Source organism: Pholcus phalangioides, unplaced genomic scaffold, assembly GCF_987345545.1.
Source record: "Pholcus phalangioides strain wild (caught in Gottingen) unplaced genomic scaffold, Ppha-v1.0 ptg000013l_1, whole genome shotgun sequence".
Classification (NCBI taxonomy): Eukaryota; Metazoa; Arthropoda; class Arachnida; order Araneae; family Pholcidae; genus Pholcus; species Pholcus phalangioides.
The window spans coordinates 28,702,420-28,723,838 of NW_028301606.1; the positions used below are offsets into that span (position 1 = coordinate 28,702,420).

The 21,419-nt window shown below is 34.5% G+C and overlaps 2 protein-coding genes across 7 annotated transcripts in view; both read right to left on the bottom strand.

The window, feature by feature from the left end:
- Positions 1-10,944, bottom strand: part of LOC149078921 (uncharacterized) — a 43,257-nt gene extending 32,313 nt beyond the window's left edge. Inside the window, exon 1 of the mRNA XM_089241132.1 lies at positions 10,229-10,944. Within this exon, the coding sequence (XP_089097258.1) occupies positions 10,229-10,415 (187 nt within the window). The 5' untranslated portion in view covers positions 10,416-10,944. The remainder of the gene's footprint in view (positions 1-10,228) is intronic.
- A 7,742-nt stretch (positions 10,945-18,686) lies between these two features.
- The window catches only part of CrebB (Cyclic-AMP response element binding protein B), a 35,755-nt gene continuing 33,022 nt past the window's right edge, over positions 18,687-21,419 (bottom strand). For all 6 annotated transcript variants that reach the window (XM_089241145.1, XM_089241140.1, XM_089241142.1 and 3 more), the window contains one exon: positions 18,687-21,384. In XM_089241145.1, the coding sequence (XP_089097271.1) occupies positions 21,240-21,384 (145 nt within the window). In that variant the 3' untranslated portion in view covers positions 18,687-21,239. The remainder of the gene's footprint in view (positions 21,385-21,419) is intronic.

Genomic DNA, 21,419 nt, shown 5'->3' on the forward strand with positions numbered 1-21,419 from the left:
AATGATTTTGTAACGTACAGAAATGTTATAAATAAGATTGATTTCTGGGCTTCAATTTGAAATTCATGCCCAGGATTTAACTCCTGGGCTTGAATTCCGCCAGCCTCTTTTTCGCGGGGAAGATCAGGGGTTCTGTTCTTCCCCGCGTCAAATAAAACTTTTTATGTTTTACAGAATTTTCGCACGAATAAAACGGAAGCTCGGGGGGTCTCCTTTGATTTAGATCACAGTTTCCCAAACTATTTATTTCATCTCGCCTCCTTCTTCCGAAATTTTTTTCTCTCATCGCCCCCAACTGGAGTGAGTGCGTGGGATCCTATGTTAAATCCGTAGCTTTTACTTCCGATATTGCCTACTTTGGGAAACACTGCTTTAGATGAAGGCCCCGGTCTCCTTCGCGGAATATTATTTAGCGTATAATAATGTAAAAACAATAAGTCGTTTCTCATTCAAGCTCACGGGTCCCTGAAACCTTTCCACTAGAGAACCTCTAGTAAAGAATCACTGCCCTAGAAGATCCTACCTGATTCTAAAAGTAGTTACTTGTTTCCCATCACTTTTCACTCTGATCAGAGTGTCAGTACACAGCCTTCGACCAGCGGGCCAAATGCGGGCCAAAAGAAGGGTTCCATCCGGCCCATGAAAGTTGTTTCGGTAGAAAAGTATCAATAAACACACAATACGATAAAAATAAATAGGCTGACTATATTTCTTTCTTAAACATACTAGATATTGCTAAAAAGTTATCAAAGCAAGTTTCGAATTACTGCCGAAAAATTGTCAAAGGCAATTGAAGTCCCCAATTTTGGAAAGAAAAATTGTCAATTGCAGAAAATAAGAGTAGGTACATTAAGTCAAAATGTAATTAACCAAAAAAACAAAAAATATGTTCGACAAATACGTGTGATAAATATGATTATAATGAACTGTTATAATTAGAGTAATACTTTTATCAAAATGTAATTTATAAGTCATGAAAACAATCTTAATTCTTGATTTCGAAAATTCAAATAAGCTTTGTTGAAAATAGGGGAAAAATTACATTTTATAAAAAAAATTGGGACGACCAAAATTACGGGAATATACTGTACAATATAGATCATATGATGACCCTATGTATATAAGTTTCTGGACAGTGAGCGTCAGAAATACCTCATATCTGGTATGCGGACTAAAAATGTTGTGCACTCCTGAATCAGATGGTTCACATCAGTTTTTTTTTTTCTGCGAGATGAAATATCTGATTAGGATTCCAGAGTTCACTCGCAAACAGTAATCAAATATACCAATTCCTTCAATTTTTATGAATTTTTAAACTAAGTATTTACGAATTCATGGGACAACCTGTATATTTACTGAGTGACCAAATATCTTTGACCCCATTCACTGGAGAATTTGTAAGTCAGATGATTTTCTGATGCCCAAGTCAGGTTCCGAAACAAAAATTTCATCCACAACTTCAGTATTGAATGAAGCCGAATGGGTATTTATTCACAGGGAGCCATCTCACTGCAATGATTTATGGTATCGGTGACAGTTTTCCTAACTTACAAAATCTTGTTAAATGCAGCCAAAAAGTTAATTAATGGTTCAATTATCACGGTAACAAGTATGAAGAATCAGCCATGTCATCAAAATATTCTCAGATGAAAAAATAAGCAAAATTATTCACATGCTCGTGGCTAATTTCATCACACATTAATTACTCTGAAATATCTTTTCATACGGAACAACATATTTTCAAGCCACAAAATGTGTGTTTTCCAAAAAAAAATATGAGAAAATTCAGTTTTTCAAGAATATTTTAAAGAATATGTTGCTTTAAATATAGTAGCAGAACGTAAATTGCTAATTATCTTTGAGATAACTAGAATTATGTGTAATTCATCATAAAATATGGATTTGTGTGTCATTCAAGATTTTCTTCGAAAATATTTCTCACATCTCTCCGGCGCACGTATATGCTTGGAAAATTCTGTGTACTATAAAAATGAGTCTATAACGTAAATATCCATATTGTGCGTGTGGCATATTGAGGTCAGGACAGCAACGAAAAACAAAAAGAACCTTCAATAAACGGAAAGTAATTTCAAAAAACCTCGAAAAAGAGATTTTCCACGTAAAAACACACTTTCCGTGTGTCTTTTCCTTTTGTTCGTGATGTCATTTACGCCCACGCGAGAACATCTTTTTTTCACGATCACAGGTACATCACCATCATGATGATGATCATCATCATGTGACGCACATGCACACCATCATCATCACCATTTAAAACAAAACAAAACAAAAAAAATCACCTGACCGCAAAAAAAAGTAGTAAAAAACGAAAATTCTATATAAGTTCGTATTTTCTATAAATTGCAGTGAATTCAGATTTTTCTGTTTACGATAATGATATTTTAATAAATTTTTCATTATTATTATTATTATTTAACCCAATAAATTTATATTTAGAAAAGATAAGTTTCAACTTTTTACCCGGAATAGCAACAATCACTAAACTTAGAGCTGGACAAATCCCACGCTCCAAGTCGCCACGGCATCTAAAAATTGGTACTGTTGTCTAAAATTTTCTTTGTGTAGTTAATGAAATTGCAGATTGAGATCAGCACAAAATGTTTGGAATTTATAGCGGCATATCTGCCAACTTGAGGTTTAGGAAGACTTTAAAGATATTTGGAATATTGGAAACTTGTCGGATTTCCGTAATTGTTAAGGAGAAGTAACGAGGTTGAACATGTCGAGTTTGGAACCAGGGTCATCCGGACACTATGCCCTGAAAAAGTCAAAAGAAGCATTATTTTGAACCTTTTTCTTCGGGTAAAAATTTTTTCTGGTGGTTAGATTTTTTTGCGATTTGTTTGCGACAGCCCTGCACTAAACCATTTTGTAAAATGTCCTATTTTTGTTTTATGAAGTAGGCTGGTGTTTCTCAACCTGGGGGCCATAGGATCTCTTGTGATCTTTAGATACTCTGTGGGAGGGACACGAATGAACATAGAGTTCAAGGAGAGCCATGTCAGGCTGCTAAAGGGGACCACAAAGCACTGTGAAAAAAAAATTAAGATGTAAAAAAATGAAGTTTGAAGTGGAATAAGAGAGCCCCACGATAATGATTTGATACTATTTTGTTCGAGAATAAGTATGTAAATTTGTATACAGGTGCCCTCAGTCAGGTAGGAGGGGGGGGGGGAATCTGATGCTGCTAAAATAGCCCTGCATTGAACCAGGGTCATTTAACATGTGGGCTCTTCCAGGCATGTTCCTGAACGTCAATAGTGGGTTCTACATGATGAGATCGGGTACCAGGATTTGCGAGAGTAAGTAAATACATAAGTTGTTGTTTCCAACTACAATGAGGGGCTCTGGAACAATTTTTCTTGCCAGGTGGCCTATGATGTTGAGACGGAACTGCCATAGGACCCCCCCCCCTCCCCCGAAGACCCTCACTGAATAAGTTGATCTCACTCATGAAATTTTTCTTCAATATCAATTCACTTACAAAACCAATTCAATCAATAAGAAGGGTCTTGCTTCTTGATAGGGAGGGGGGGGGGGGGAAGGTCATAGATAAGACGGGAGGGGGTCACAAAAAATGCATGTTCCAAAGGGGAATGTTGAAACTTCCCACATGAAGCTCGTGGGCCACCAACTCATACTGGGGTATTTAGAATTGTAAGATGAAATCCAGATTTGCAAGAGCTTACTGTAATGTACAGTGACATCCTAGCACTAAGTAGGCCAAAGATGGGGATGCAAAATAATTGTAGGGGGGGGGGGGACATTCGGCAATTTTGCCAACAGTTGGCAACATGATAGGCAAAAATTGGGGGGTCGTCTCAAATTAGTGATTCTAATTTCCCTAATTTTCCTTGATGAAATATGGTCACTCTGACCACAATGAAATAACTTCATGACTGCATTTTGTTTGATTGCATCTGATTATAATTTTAAATCAAAAAATGGTCTCAAAAACACGTCAACCTCAGTTACAACGTTATTTCAATGGTTCAGGCTCATGAAGGCGGAAGAGACGTCGTATTAACTGATATTTCCCTGTATCCGATTATTTTGTTAGTTGGGCGTGACTTATCAAAATAATAAAGTATTCAGTAAACTTTTGAGAAATTAATTTTTCGCATAAAAGCAACAATAAGTATAAAAGATATCACCAAAATTCACCCGTGTGAAATCAGGAAGTGGTCTTTATTGGCAATTCATTATCTTTTATTGACAATAGATGTCTCTAGTGAAACCGAAACTAATTTTGATTGGAAAGCTTAATTAATGAAATTTAAATTTATAACGGACGTCATTATTTAATGACTCAGGTTTAAAACAATAAAATAATAAAAAATTTGTTCAACCCATATTTGATTGCATCAAATTTCACTCTAATTAGACTCAGTTGGTTGCGATAAATTTTATTAAAATAACAACTCACTATGTAAATTTTTCCAAAAAGTAAGATAAGCATATTGCTAAAATACGCATCAATTCAGAAATTGATGTTTTCAACCAACAGAAGATGACGCTTATGAAAAAAAAAATTCTGGCCATGCGTATTCCAACGCATTTTTAATTGCTCTTTTAATTCTTAACCAAATTGCACATAATATTTTTTTTACTACTAGTTACTCAAATAATGCACTTGAGCTATTTAAAAATCCCCTCCACTTACAATGACCAGTGAGTACCCGAATGAATTGGTGAATGAGCTAGCCAATAAGCTTTTCTTTTCTTTTCTTTCAAACCGAGCACAACTCAGGTCTATCGCCATTTATGGGCGATTTACTACCTATTGAGTTGTACCGGAGGTGTAACTTTGTGTGTACCTAACAGTCTGAGCGCATACGTAGTGTTGTGTGTGATTTTTCAGTGCTGCCGTCTATATTTCAGAAGTGATGTGTTATGATTGAATTTTTTGTGCTGTTTGTAGGTCTGTTGCTCTCTGTGGCGAGACTTTTTAACGGGGAGATCGGCTCGCATTCGCGCCTTAAAGTTGGAAACCACAGATAACCAACTTCAGCCGACCACCACTATGGCGACAGTGGAGTAGCTAATATGCTAGTGACTTGGTGAGTAACCGTATAAGTGATCGAGTGAGTTACCAAGTGCGTGAGTGATTCAGTGAGTGAGTGGACGAGCGAGCGATTTAGTGAGGGGATGATATTATAAAGTATCGCGATAAACCCTTGATAACTGTCAAGGGGCCGTTCAAGTATTACGTCATCATTGATGGGGGGGAGGGTTCCGATTTGCTGACTTTTGATGACAGGGGGGAGGGGGGTTTCGATTATGCTTACGTCATCAACCACCCTTTATGAAAATATGAGTTGGATTCAGAGGGGCAGAGCTGATGACGAAATTTTGCTGAAAAGGGGGGGGGGGTGGGGTCAGCGATTTGCTGACTTTTTCTGACAGGGGGGAGGGGGGCCAAAAATGACTAAAAATTTGCTTACGTAATACTTGAACGGCCCCCAATTCAAAGGCTTGTCTGTGGATTTAAACGAATATTCTTTTACTGGTTATAGCTTCGAGGGCTATATATGGCACGCGTTATGCGTTGAGAACACGGTGTAAAGTAAGGAGGAATGGAAAAAGTGTGTTTCTGTACACGTTTGTTTGAATAAAAAGGTTTTACCCTCTATGTGGTCCCGCGTGAACTTGAATATGCATGACAAATATATATGGTGAAAAAACTCATTATAAAAATTTCTGTTCTCTTTTTTGGAATATTAGAAAGTATATTTTAGTGTAATTTCAGCACAAAATACGGCTATATCAGTACAATACTTCTCTGCCTAGAAAAAATTGATATATTCCTTGCTATAGTAATTTTTTTGACAGCTGCTGAAATTTTACGTGTTTAGAGATTTATAAAAGGCCACCAAATATATTGAGGGAATTGAAAATAAAATTCAATATAAAAACTTTTCTTATTTGTTAAGCAAGATTTTATCTGTATACAAATAACATAAAAATCAAGGCAAACTGTATACTTTACCCTTGATAAAATATCCCTCTAATTTATTAAATTGTTCTGTTGGTGTGTTGTTCCAATTAAAAATATGCTAACAGCTCCAATTTACATCAGTTTTTCTGAAAAAATTTTCAATGCGTTTTCATCGGGGCTAACCACGGAGTGTTATGAAGGGGAGATATCTCAGCAATGCCAGTGGGAGAGTTAAGTATTAGAGTCTTCACCCTTTCAAGCACAATTGGAAATACTCACGAACGTAAGTACCCTTTCTGAATAGAATCACTTTTTTTTGTTTAGAAATATCTCATATAGTATAAGCAAAAAATTGGAATGAAATCGTGTTCTAATTTCCCCGAATATAATGAGGGAAAGAAAATGGGTGGCATACATTGAAAGAAATGCGTTTATATTATTACTCTTGCGTTTCAACGTTTGATTTTAGTTGTTTTTTCGACTAAAAGATTCAAAAAAAAAAAAAATAGCTGAGCAACAAAAGAATAACCCGGATGTGAAAATAAGTATGAATAACCTGGAAATATCTTTTTTTTCGCGAAGAAAACGGAAATTAACAAGGAAATGACACAATGCGTTCGCAAGAAAAGTGACAAAATCGTGATTCGAATAGCTGTGAAAGACACTTATTTTTTCTTTCAAGTTGCGAAATATTGATTCTATTCATATCTTCAAACTGCATCGTGATTCATGCTTTTATTGTCATCGCTATTATTATTCACGATATTTACATAAATTTTTTCGCATAACTCGCTTCAAACGCTACAAAACAATGATGAAACAAACCTCATCGAATTGTGTTTGATTGATCACTTTGCTTGACCGATCAAAGAGTTTTTATATTATAACTGTTATTATCCGGTTATTATGCATGATAAGTAATTTTTATGCATAATCACCGCTCATTTTGGTAAGTTTGATAAATTGCCCTAAATTTGTTACTTTTTCCATGCTTAATGTGCAAGTGCCGTTGGTAAATATGATAAACCGTAGTAAATTCATCACATTTGTCGGTTATTATGCATAGTCGCCATTTCGTATTGATGAATAGGTCCCATTTGCCGGAATAAAATTTATTATTTAGATGACCGTACATGTGATTAGGAGCCAGTCTGAATCGGATGCAATAAACTCTGATTTAACTAATTTTTCCGAATATCCCGAAATAACTCCTGTTCGACGAACTCTAAATCGGACATCTACATAACGAACTCCCATTTAACAAATTTCACGATTGCACTCCGATAGAACGAACTCTTATTTAACAAATTCTTTAATTTAATGAATTTTTACAATTTTTTTTCAACCACTCTATCGACCCACTCGAAGAACCCATTCCACCAGGATGTTCCCTCTTAAAACATTTTTCCGCTTAGTACGACTAATTTTAGTGGTTCCAACTCTCTTCCCACATTCATAACGTTTAATTTTTATTATTTCTCTCTAACGACGTTTGGAAAATCGAGCTCGGGCTTTCTCTCTCCCTGTGAAATCAGCCAACATTTTCATTTTTCTATATGTTTGATATATTGGGGTCTAATTTCATTCTAAAAAAAAAAGTGAAAATTAGTGACATCAAAGAATTTGTTAAATGGAAATTTCTTATATTGGGGTGCGATCGTAAAATTTGTAAGATTGCAAAATTTTTTAAATGATAGATCATTATATCAGGGTACGATTGTGAAATTTGTTGTATAAGAGTTTGTTATATCAAGGACACTTTCGGAATTCCTCAAATAGGAGTTATTTACAAGAATTACTTCAGGGATAATCGAAAAAATTCGTTAAATCAGTGTTCATTGTATCCGGTTCAGACTGGCTCACAAGTAAAGTCATCTAAATAATAAATTTTATCCCGGCAATGTGGAACCAATTTATCCTATTCACTAATACGAAATGGCGATTATGCATAATAACCGGAAAACGTGTTGATTATTATGCATCGTGATGTCGTCGCGACATCTGAGATTATGCATTATCTCAGAAGAAAGCGATATTTTTTTTAGTATTTATCAAATTTACCAACGACACTTGGGTATTATACGTATAATCGTCGATAAGAGAGGTAAATTTATCAAACTTACCGAGACGATGGGCGATTTATGCATAATAAAAGATTTATCACGTTCAACGTAACATAACTATGTGTTGATAATTATATAATAATGATTACGAGGGAATCGATAGTAAATACTGTACAATGAAGCTTTCAATACCTCCGAACGGATGTACGGTGATGGTCAATAAATTAATAGCTGGACGCTTAGAAACAAGAACTTATCAAGTGGATCGACTGATCACGCTACGTTGCGTGTCCATAGAGAGAACCGAATGTAATACTTACTACTTTGTGATTATGAACTGATAAAAAGAAATTGCGGACGTGCGAGTGGTTTGAATGAGACCAAATAAAAGTAATACTAGTAATAATATACGGAGCCAAAACAAAAAATATTCTTTAAAAAAAAAATCCAAGGGACTCTTCATGTTGAAATTGTACATAATAACTTCCAGCTTATCATTTACCATGCTGAAACTAGTCATGCTGAAAGATCATTTTTTTAATTACTTAATACGCGAATTTTGTAATTGTACTTATACATGTTTTTCCGCCATTTATGTATTTTCCGTGAATTTAATTTTTGGTGTATCAACCACCGAACTCATTTATTTTCTTCTTGGAAAAGAAAATTCTGGAAAAGAATTTTTATCGTAATTTATAATTGATGGGGAACTATATATAGAGAAATTTTCTTCCAGATTTGTACAATATAACATGCCTTCGAAATTGAACGGTCAATAATTGAAATTAATGTCAACTGTACTAAATTCAAGCGGGATCTCAGAAGCGGGGTGTGTCCGGTCCTTTAATGTTAATTGTATTAAATTCAAAACGATTAAAAAAATTAAATTTCCTTAATTTGAGTTTGACTTCTAAAATTATAATTTCCATCATTGATGGAGATTATGTTTTACGTAAAAAAATTGCGTTAATTTTCATAGATAAAAATGTATAGTCCTCCGACCACGAGATGAATTTTCGCTGCGTCATGTCACGTCACGTCGGATGATTTTATTCAATTTTTTTTTTGTTTTGGTAAAACGATTGCACATCGAGAAAAAAGTTCATCAGTGACTGAGCTTTCACGATTGGCATGACCTTCTAGGATAAAATAGAATCGTTGACGTGACATGACGTGCCGTAGCCAAATCTCATCTCGTGGTAGGAGGACTATATTAGTTCCCGGGAAAAAATTCAACAACTCTATTGTGAAAATTGTTTTTTTTCATCATAAAAATTTATTTTATTCTATAGTAAAAATTGCATTAATTTCATTGGGATGATTACAGTAATTTTAATAAACTAATTGCTCATAAATTTTAATGGGAAAATTGCTTTCTATCGTAAAAATCGCATTGATTCTATCGTGAAAATTGCATTAATTTCATTGTGGAAAGTTACAATAATTCTGATAAACAAATTGCATAAATTCTCATAAAATAATTGCATTGATTTTTATCACGCGAAAATATTACATCTATTCATACGAAAAAGTTTCATTGATTTCCGTAAAAACTCCACGAATTCTCATGAAAATGTTTTCCTTATTCTCATTAAAAAAAAAAGCTGGCATGTTCAATGAAACTAAACTCTCTAAAATGATTCTTAAATTATCCGTGAACATTGGAGCAATCAATATCATTAATTACTTTGTGACCCTATTTACACATAAGTATGTATTACACATTAAGTAAATTTAAAAAATATAAATATATACACAAAAATTTCAATTCCATCTATATCAATTATTTTTTGGTGACGTCATAGAAAAGTTCAATAGTTTGAATTACACAAATTTGAATTTAATTCTCCACAATATAATAGAAAACTAAATAAAAAATAGTACGCACGATATATTAAAATCTTTTTCTTTCTGGACGCGGACTCCATCTCGGGAAACAAGAACAGGAGGGAGGAAAAAAAAAATTGATCAGCCATAAGAAAGAAAAGTTCTTGTTTATGAAAGGAGGCGCTCAAGAGAGTATCGAACCACGTGTTTTGCATGCATTATTTTTCCACCCGCCTCCATTACACGCAAAACAAACTCTCCACCCGGAGACATTCAATAATAATTCCTCATATTGATAAACCACGCGCAAGAAAACAACATTATTCTCTGGAACAATAGTAATATTTATCATTATTATCACAATAATTTCGGTACTGACCTTTCTTCTTCTCTTCCTTTTCAAGCTTCTCGATGAGGAAAGCGTCTCTCTCGACTTTACTGTACATCATACACTTCAGCTTGTCCAGAAAAGACAGGTTATCTTCTAGGTTCTCTGGACTGCGGTCATCATCGACGACTACGGCCCTTGCACTCGCACTTCCTTCACCTTCTTCCTTGTCCGCCATTTTACAAAAGTCAGTAAATACACGTATTACAGTTCCTTTTTAAAAAAAAAAAAAAAAAAATCAAAACCCGACGGACCCCGTGGATAGTCAACTCCCAGAATGGTAAACGTCTCTTCCAATTCCTATATGGACTGTAAAACTTCAATGGATAGGAGAAATGATAATCACTATCTTTCTACTTCTCCAAGGTCTTTTCCATCATTCATTCCAGCTTAGTATACTTATGAACGGTGTTGAAGAGCCGATACGCATAAATCGCTAACTTGGATCTCGTTCCCGATAGCATTCCCCTGGCTTTGGACTTGAAGGTGCTCATGTAACGCGCCGCGGCTGACGGCGGCGACGACACACCCATGGTGCGTAGACGGGGGTAGAAATTGATGTGAGATTGACTATACCGTCGGTTCGGAAAAATATGGTGGCGGTGGTGCTCTCATTCCATGATGCGAATAAGGGCCACACACACTAGAGAGCGAGAGAGAGACACGCCAGGGTTGTGTGTGTGTTCTCCTCTCTCTCCTCTCTCAGTGGAGAGAGATCTTTTCTCTCTTTATACCTGTGCACTAAATGATTCGCGGCGGCTGCTAACGGAAACGCACACACGCACACACAGATCTTCTTTTTTTTTATTATTATTATGTGTTTTTCTTTTTTTCCTTCCAAAAACTCCAGCTCCCTCTTCTGACTCTCACTGGAAAGAGAGTTTCTCCTCATTTCATGATCGTCTATGAGGGACCGTGTAATCGTTTAGTTTCCAGCAGCTTGAAGATACGAATATGGACTTTCGAAGAATTGTATGTAAAACGTACGAGAGAGCGCCCTTAAGGGTGTGTGACAGGTGCGGCCCCGCACTTATACGGTAAAAAATGATTTCTTACGTAAATTCGGAATTTTCATCCATTACGGAAATCAGCATTTTCATTATTCCGGAATTATTTCTTTCATAAATTATGAATATTCATCTAGAAAAAATAATAATTCTGGAATTCTGCATTTACATCTGGAAAGAAATAATTCTGGAATTTTACATTTCGATCTAGATTCTGGAATTTCGCATTTTGATGTAGATTCTGGAATTCTGTATTTTGATCTAGAAAGAAATAATTTTGGAATTCTGCATTTTGATGTAGATTCTGGAATTCTGCATTTTGATGTAGATTCTGGAATTCTGCATTTTGATGTAGATTCTGGAATTTCGCATTTTGATGTAGATTCTGGAATTTCGCATTTTGATCTAGAAAGTAAAAAAATAAATTATGAATCTTCACCAAAATTTTGAAATTATTTCTTTAACAAATTCTGAATTTTCATCAATTCTGGAATTATTTCTTTCGTTTATTCCAAATTGTTTTGAATTTTCATCAGAGCTGGAATTACAGTAAAAGTCCGTTGTAACAAGTAGGGCTTATAACGACAATCTCGATATAGCGAGGGATTTGCAGGTGATTGTCAAAGAGCTAATGCTACAAAAAACATCCGCTTATAACGGAAATTAAATCCCAGGCTGTGGTCTCCGGCCAGTGCCACTGGGCGCACGTGCAATTTTTCTCCCTAGTCATTGGATTCAGTCACCCATTTTTGTCAAATGGCTTATATGTTGCATTGAGTTGAGGGCTGTCTTTATGGGGAGAACGACGCGAGTAATTCGAAACTTTCGAGCACGGGGAGACACCACTATAAATCTTTGCTAACTTTTCCGACACAACTCTGCCTCTTTTGAGGTAACGGAAGTAAGGAGCTTTGCATCAGTCCGGGGCTGTGAGCGGTTCTATCTATCTATCCGTTAATAACGAGAAGTTCGTTATAACGACAATTTTTCCCGTGATTGTGAGCTAACGGCAGCTTAGTTAATTAATTCTTTCATTTATTCTGAATTTTCATGGGTGCTAGAATTATCTCTGTCAATTATTCTTATTCTTCGTGAATCCATCGATTCTGAATTTTTACTGCTTCGCAGAAAATTTCTTTTTTATGACTCCTCTGGCCCCGCTATTATTTTCGCACCAGGCTCCGCGTCTGGTAAGGGCGGCTCTGATACGTACAACAATAAAATAGCGTAAATAAAAATGAAGCGTAGATAAAATAACACAGTAAACGTCCGTTATAAGGACAGTTCACAATCACGAGAAAAATTGTCGTTATAACGGAGTTCTCGTTATAAGCGAACTTATTTTTTGCTCTGTCAGGTTATAAAATTGTAAGAAATTGCTGCTTTATCTGCATTAAAACGTCTTAAAGATCGTTTCATTCTAATACTAACAAATAAACAGAACCGTAGTCATGAAATTTATTTCTGGTCTCACAGTAATTCTCAAAAATATTTTTTGCAGAGAATTCCGTACAATCAGAGTCGACCAATTGAACAATTAAAAGACTCAATTGTTATATCACTGTTCACTCCCACGGCTTCATGGCCTCATCAACATTTCTCACTATTCGGAATGTTTTTTAGCACAATCTTTTTGCGTGACTGCAAGTAAGTTCGGGTCCCGTGGTCTCTGTCCCTGAAAGAGAAAAGTCAAAATAAGTCATCGTATAACTCATGTATATAATGTAGAAGTCCAAAAATAGGAAGGGTGGGGGGAGGTTATAATAATTAGGCTTTTCTGTGTCCATTCTTTATTCGAAGTACCTTATAGTAATTTGTACGTGGAACATGTGCCATGAACTCATCATGTTTAATTCTTGAGAGATAGAAAGGAAAAACTAGAGAATTTTTGAATTTTTCTGACGTTATAGCGAATGTTTCCTAATTTTCAACTCGCTATAAACGAATATTTTTTGTATCTTTATGATTAGACAACCATTTGTAAATCACTCGTTGTAGTAAGATTCTCGTTATAAACTGTATTCTTTAAAACGGACTTTTCACTGCATTATCTGGAAATATAGGAAAATTGAGGGTAGAAGTACGCAACTAGTGGATTTTATACTATATTAACGGAACTTGAGTTAAAATCCGAAAAATTTTATGAAATTGAACATACATATAATAAACATAGTTTATTCACACTCAGTGGCCAAAAAATTAGGAACACCCCCTCACTCAAACTTCAACTTATCCAACTTCAACTTATCCGAGCAGACCGTGCGCTGATGTAATAAACCAGATATGCTCGTAAAAAGCTTTCTCCTGGTCAGAAGCACTAGTAAACGTTGCAATTTTCCTGTCCATGGGGAAAACAATGGTTTTAGCAACTTCTAGATTCCATGCCTAGAAGAATATCTGCTGTTATCAAAGCCAGAGGAGGTCCCACACGATATTAGCGGTGAGTAGCAGGGTGTTCCTAATTTTTTGGCCACTGGGTGTATATCAAATCCGGAGTAACCATGCAATAATACGAAGCAGTACCTTTATAAACAAATGAGCTATGAATTTTATTTAAAAAAATGAAGAATGCGTACTCTTTCTCGCTCTGTCGAGTAAGAGTACGCACCCAAAGATTTTACAGTGGTCGCAAACGAATGTCCTCGTAATGTTGTAACTAAAGTATTCCTCGGGAAACTGATCCTTACATATTCCACACTGAACTGGTTTTCATCGTAGGATTGTTCACGGGCTAGGTGAATAGACTTCTCGTTGCTTGGTCAAATTGATTGCGGGAACTACTTTGTGTCGAGGGCGTTTAGAATTTTTTTTTTTCTGTTATTTCATTGCCTTTTTAATGCAATCACCCCTTTTCTTCATTTACTTTTGATTTCTTCATTTACATATTTCACTCCATTTTGGATGATAGAACTCGCGCCACAGTTGTGTGCATAATCTAAGTCGCCCGTGTGTGTGTGCATTGCTTTTCTAAATCGCTCATAGCAACATCCTAAGATAAAAGTTGAATTCTAACGTCGTCATACTGTTCGGCAGAGAATGTAATTCATAATAAATTAAGCCCCGGGAGTTTTCATCGATCTTCTACCCCCAAAAAATGATTTATTCGCAGCAGAATTACATACAAAAATAATAAAACACAGTTTACGTATCAAGTTGAGAACATTAAGGAGGTTATCAATAAAAGACAGTTTCTTAAGACAGAATTGTTCGAGTGGGAATGGCTTTACGTCCAGGACCGCAACTAGAAATGAAAATATATTTGGTCACCTCCTCCCCCCCCCCCCCCATAATTTTTAACGGAAAAAGAGTCAACCCAGTGTTCCTCCTAATCCAGCACTCGGGACAACAGATACCACTTGCCCTCCCCTAGTTGCAGCCTTGGTCATATACCATCATCATCCAAAAAAAAAAAAAAATCATTCACAAATATAGAAAAAATACCTTCACAAGAATATTCCCGCACTAAACAAAAATATAGAGAAATGCAGAATTAATGAAATAAATAATTTCGAAATTGATAGGTGAAGCAATTTCAGAACTAGTACGTGAAATAATCACAGAATTAATGCAAACTCCAAATTAACGAATGAAATTATTTGAGAATTTATGAAGGAAAAATAAGAATAACTATCAAAAACTATTTTTCAATGCAAATTCAAAATTAATAAAAATGTCGAATTCATGAAAATTTAGAAAAAAATTTCAGAGTTGATGAAAATTCAGAATTAATGAATGGAGAATTGATAACGGAAAGAATCACGGAATTTTCAATTCTTCATTTGCTCATTATTTTTTGAAAATTAAAAATTAATGAAAATTTTTCAGATTTAATGGGTGTGAAATGATTTCAGAATCAATGAAAAATTTTCAGAATCAATGAAAAATTTTCAGAATTAATTAAAATAATCAGAAGCGATGAATAAATTATTTTCAGAATAAATGAATTATATTTTCAGAATATCTTATCACTAGTACAATGAAATAATTTCAGCATTAATGTAAATTTGTTATAAAAGAGAAATTGTTCCAAAATTAATAAAAACTTGTGGTTAGTAAAAATGTCGTTAATTATAATGAAATAAAATTAACTGTTATATCAACTGAAAACTTTTGTGTGAAATTGATGTGGTATTATATATTTCCTTCAAATAAAAATGCTGTTATGTGAAATTAATTTCACTTATAGCCGACACAATAAATCTAGAAGAATTATATGTATCCACGAAAATTCATCAAAAAAATAACTAAAATTATGATTCCATCCCGTTATTTTCATGAAGAGAAAAAGAAAAAAATTCAATTTCGCGCATTTTTAGTTGATTTCAGAACTTGACGACTTTTACTGCTATCTGCTGGCTGAAAAAAACAACATAAATATATTAGTATTTATCATTATTCATAGATGGCAGCAAAACATTATGTATATACAACTGACCAGTTTTATTTTTATCAATAGGCGACAGCAGAACAGAGTTTCAATGTGTAAAGCTGTATTTTTATATATAAAGAGCTTTTTTTCTTTAATACAGCTTCCTTTTCTATGAAAATTTGTTTTCATCCTTACAGAAAACGAGAAAGCCCAGAATGAAAAAAAAAAAACCCCAACAAAACGCAGATTGATTACGAAGCCTGGCCAATAGATGGCGGCATTCTAAAGACTAATGTATCTTTTATGGAAAATTCTGAACCAATCAAACATTTACTCCGGGGGGAGAGGGAATTGACAAAACTTCAAAGTAAAAAGACTAAGAACATTTTACGTACATGTATCACAAACATCATCTGTTACAAGGGCCATATATATAACTAGGATTTTTACCGCCCTCTAACAACTTTTAAAATTAAGTAATTTTATAACGGTATTTTTTGTTCCCACCTAAAACTTCCTCCCTGGGCAGTTATGCCATCAACCCTAAATGTTTTTCTCCCGGTCCTTTGTGTTACATCAAGAATTTAAATTGTAACTGTCCAATTTTTGCATTGCACATTAAATATATATATATATATATAGGGAAATTTTTTTTTTTCTTAAAATAAAAAATTTTATCTTATCATTTCCTTATGCTGTGTACGAAATTCTCATGTTCAGAATGAACACGAAAATAGGGTGATGATTTCGTATAAAATGCTCTAATACAGTACTCCCTCGGAATACATACGGAAATTTGTAGACTTTTACTGTCACTTAAATATATATATGTACTTATCCCTTGAAATGCGTGTGTGTGTGAAGGTTTCCATACATATTCCTAGAAATATACCAAAAGCTCGCTGATCCCTACAAATGCGCGAGCTCAGCAAAACTCTTAAAGGTCGCCCCTCTTTTAAGGCTAAATAATAAATTCCCTTGTGTAATAAAGGAAACCCCCTGATTAATGGCACCTCCTCTTTTATGGACAAATTTTCTTGTCCCACAGGTGTCCGCAATAGAGGGGGTTTTACAGCATATCTCCAGGAAATGCATGAAAAAGGCTTGCAAAACTTGTTTATTGTATCATAAGTAACACATTTTGCATTTTTATATTATTTTGCTCTTTTTTCTACCATTGCAGATTTTTCAATTACCACTTAAGGGTATATGTTATCGTGGGTTAAAAACCGCTGACATCCTGCAGCAGGGTAGGGCCCAGGTTACAACAACTGAACTGCATCTCATCCATATTTTGGTAGAATGTGCATGTCTACATTATGGACCTAACAAAGTTGTTTGTGCAATTCTTGTTATGTGAGTGCTACTATCAATTTTTCTAGCTATGAGTGGAGTGTAATGAACGAATATTTAACCATTGTAGGCCTGTTGCTATCTGTGGCACAAGACTTTTTAATGGGGAGATCAGCTCACAATCGCATCTTGAAGTTGGGAACCACAGAAAACTAACTTCAGCTGACCACCACTGTGGCGATGGTGGGGTTCAAACCTGGGTCCTCTCGATGCGAATCTGTCACTATGGCCACCACAGCAGTGGGCCCCTAATTCGAGATTTTAACAGGTACTTTTATAAAAGGAATAACCTTTATGAAAAAAAAATGAATTTATAATGAAAACAAATTATCCCAGGCCCTCAGGGTGGAGTCATCAGCCCTACTCTTGTGGGAGCCACACTATTGCCCTAATACACAATTTCACACACACAAGTTGTAGTTATTTCTTATTTTCAAATATAAAAACAGTTCAAAGGTTTATGGCAATTTCAGTGCACACTGTCATGATCCATAATCTCAAAAACGAAAGCTTCAGACAAAAAAAATTTACATAAACATTCTTTTATTGAAATTAACATATCGTCTTAACATTCATATATAACAACTTGTTTTTAATAGTACTCTTCTTTGAGAAAAAAATTTGAAGAGCTAGACATTCGTTCAGAACAAAAAAAAAATCATAATAATGAACAAAAAAAGTCAGCATGCATACAAGTATCGGTACACTCGTTACAACTGATTCATATCAAAGGAAAAGTGCAAAAAATGAACTTTACAAACTTTTTCTTCTTTACAAAACTTTACAAGACAACATAGCGCATGCCTTGAGCAAGGCTATACATGTATATATATATATTCATTTATTTATACATATTTTTATAATGACTCGATAAAAATTCATTGATGGCATCTTAAAAATTTTTTTTTCCAGATGTAATAAACTCGCACACATATAGTCAATAATTTTTTTTTAATTTCTCAGATATGTTATACGTTATACAGCGTATAAGTGACGAGGAAAAAAAATCATTTTCTGATTATCGCTTACAAAAAAATGAGGTTGAAAACTTATTTACACACAAAAATGTGACATTTTATGATGGGGGAAGAAATACTCGCAGAAATATGAAATGGTAAGTATGCAATCGAAGAACACAAAATATATGAATGTATGAAACTATACACTTCAATATCTGTACATGAATCACAACTCACAAAATTAACAAGAAAAATATTCAATTGATTCAACTGAAAAGAATATGTTTGCGGAAAGAAAACCATCAATTTAAATTTGTGAGTATTCATCTCATCATTAATAAGAAAACTGAAATTCATTTCAATATCGCATACATGCTTTCCTCACATTCATTCTCAAGCATGAATCATCAAATGATTAGAATTGAATTGATGCATACTCTTACAAAAAATAACTCGTAATCCATAATCACATTACAGATAACTTAATTAGGTGCTCAACAACCACTGGTGACATATGAATTTATATTTGTGAGAAAGGAAGCTCTCTCACAAGCCACTGGGAAGGGGGAATTCATTGCAATATTACCTGGCTTTCAAGTGGTTGTTAATATCGCTATGCGATGAATCACTTCATACATTTCAATCGCTAAATACATTCCACTATTCAAATAATGGCAGACTTCTCTACCACTGTGGAAAAAAGGGATTTTTTTTTTTTTCCAAGCATTGAAAGCCATACAATGCTTGGAAAAAACATTGAATTGCATAAAACCCTTCAACAACATACAGTTATACCTCTATACTCATTGGTTTCGGAACTTTTGGCAAAAAAGAGATATTGGAACTCTTCCCCTCTTTTACCAGAAAACAATCTGAATCAGAGAGCTTTATTAATTACTAACTATAGTACCTGGTGCTGCTCGAGTTTTACCCATATAATGACAGCGTTATAAAGGCATATAAATGTCTGAAACAAATTGCTAAGAAACCATGGTAACCAAAGTAAACATTCTAAAAATAATTGTAGAGACCTAGAAACCATGTTGCCCAACAGTTTCTCTCCCACCCCCCCCCCCCCATTTCAAGCATTTGTCCAGCTCTGATAAACTTTTAAAGTAGCCTATTGCTTAAGCCGGGTCCTGTTTGATACATATGCTAAATTTGGCTGAGATCGATCTAAAATTAATTTGTACATAGAACATACACACAAAAAAAATCAATTTTATGTATATAGATGAACAATGTTTCTGCTGACCTTACCAGCATAGGAATACTACTACTGCTAAACCATACATGCATCCTCATCCATATTCCCTCGTAGAACTTCTAACAAATTGGTACATGTTGTGAACCCAATGCGAAGTTTGCCCCTGGGCAATGCTTGTTACGTGTAATTCTGTCAATCTGCCATCAGTTTTTCTAACTATGAATGAAAAGCATAGGAAACCTACTTAATGGAGGAGTTTGGAGAAAAAAACCTAGACTTTTGTGAAACCATTACATTCTTGTCGCAACACATAATGGCTGATCTAGCCAATGGACCACATGGTAATTTCTAATGCAATGTGTGAAAACTTTTGCAAGCGAAAATGCGGACTTGGTAACTGATCAAACATATTTTGAAGCATTTTGAAATATAGACAATGCAAAGTTTGTTTAGGTAAGTTTTTGAAACATATGATTCTTTAAATCTGAGTTTCCAGTTCCCTTATAGCAGCACTGCCACCCAGGCCACCTTAATGGATGGACCCACTTAGGCACCTCAAGTGCATAGTAGGCTTCATGATGATGGCATTCTGTACATTGATTTTTGAGAGCAAGTATGGGAACTGGTAGGCAGGTACTTCAAGCTAAGTAAGGATCCCTAGGACAATACTATGGTGATGGTCTTGGCTGCCATTCATTAGGCCATGATTAAGTTAAACATTGCGTATCTGGACACTAAACTACATATCTACATATAAACTAAACATAAAACATATGAATTTTTTCAATCAATCCCTCAAGGGATAAACGGAGGATATAATTTAACATTATTTCTTGTGAGAAAATTTCTTTCAATATCCATCAGTTTCACTATTTGTCAGAAGTTCTACAACCAATTACCAATGAGTATTGGGAGAACTGAGCATCTATTTCTTGGAGTAAGCCTTACATGAGCATAAATAAAAAAAAAGGATATTCCAGGATTTAATTAAGCTAACCTTGCAATAATAAAAGGTGGGGCCACACTAATCCTACTTATAAGGTTCTTACTCACTAAGTCCACAATGATAAAGGGTTCTGCACAACACAGATGACTCTTGAGGCTTGATGCAAACCTTTTTGATGTACTTGCCAACATTATATGCAAGGTCAGCAAATCACTCGAGTGCGAGTTCAAGTGATATAGAAACAACTCTTAAAACTTTTCTTTTAATGAACAAATACAATCTTTTTCTTTCAATCCCCACAAATAATCATTTCTTAAGAATGATTAGTACTAATTGCAGGATATTCAAATCAAAATTTAACGAACTGATATATAGAATTTATGATTTATCATTAAAATTTTTAAGCTTCCAATTGGTAACTTCTCAAAAAATCCCCTTTGTTGAGATGAAATACACATGTGCACGCACAGCATCAAAGTAAAGTTCACTATCACTAAAAAAAAATCACATTTTTCAAGAACATAAATGCAATGCGCTCAAAAAGACAAAATATGGCAATATCGCAAAACTTGAAGGGAAAAATTTACAAAACTTCAAAAATCCTACAATTCTCAGATTATGACATATGTGAATTATTTTTACTCAAGTGAATCACATGAATTGATTAGAAGAAAAAAAAAATATATAGGTTCTGTATTCTTGTGTCATAACGATCAGCGTCAAAAAATAAAATTTTTCAGAAACATTCAGAAAAAAAAAATAACAGTAATAAATAACAAAAATTTACTTGCTGGATGTCAAATACATGCTTTGTTTTTAAATGCTTTCGATGATCCAATTTTCCAATGTCGAATAAATGGGATGACCACATCATGCAATAATTTCATGGTATCAGTAAAAAAAGTACTAATGCAACAACTCTCGCGAGTTAGATGAAATAAGTTCATTTGATATAATGGTGAATGATAATTAATAAATCGACTTGCTTCATTGAAGCAGGTAGAAAAATCTCTTGGCAAGAAACTCGCCTGAGGAATAATTCTCCACATTACACAGGCGACGTAGAAAATGTGAAATCTCTATACAGTCATTTAAGAATCGCACTGAAGAGTTTGTGTTCTGGAACTGTGCACCATCCCATCTCTATATCACTTTTTTTCTTCAATCCTTCTTTTGGCAATACAGTTCTTTTAGAGACTTCAGTTCCTCTATTAAGGCTTTATTTTGATTTTCTAAAACTGCAACACGATTTTCAAGACACTTAATATATTCTTTTTTCTTTCTACGACATTCCTTGGCAGCTTCCCTGATGAAAAAAAAATTCAATGAATAGAAACATTT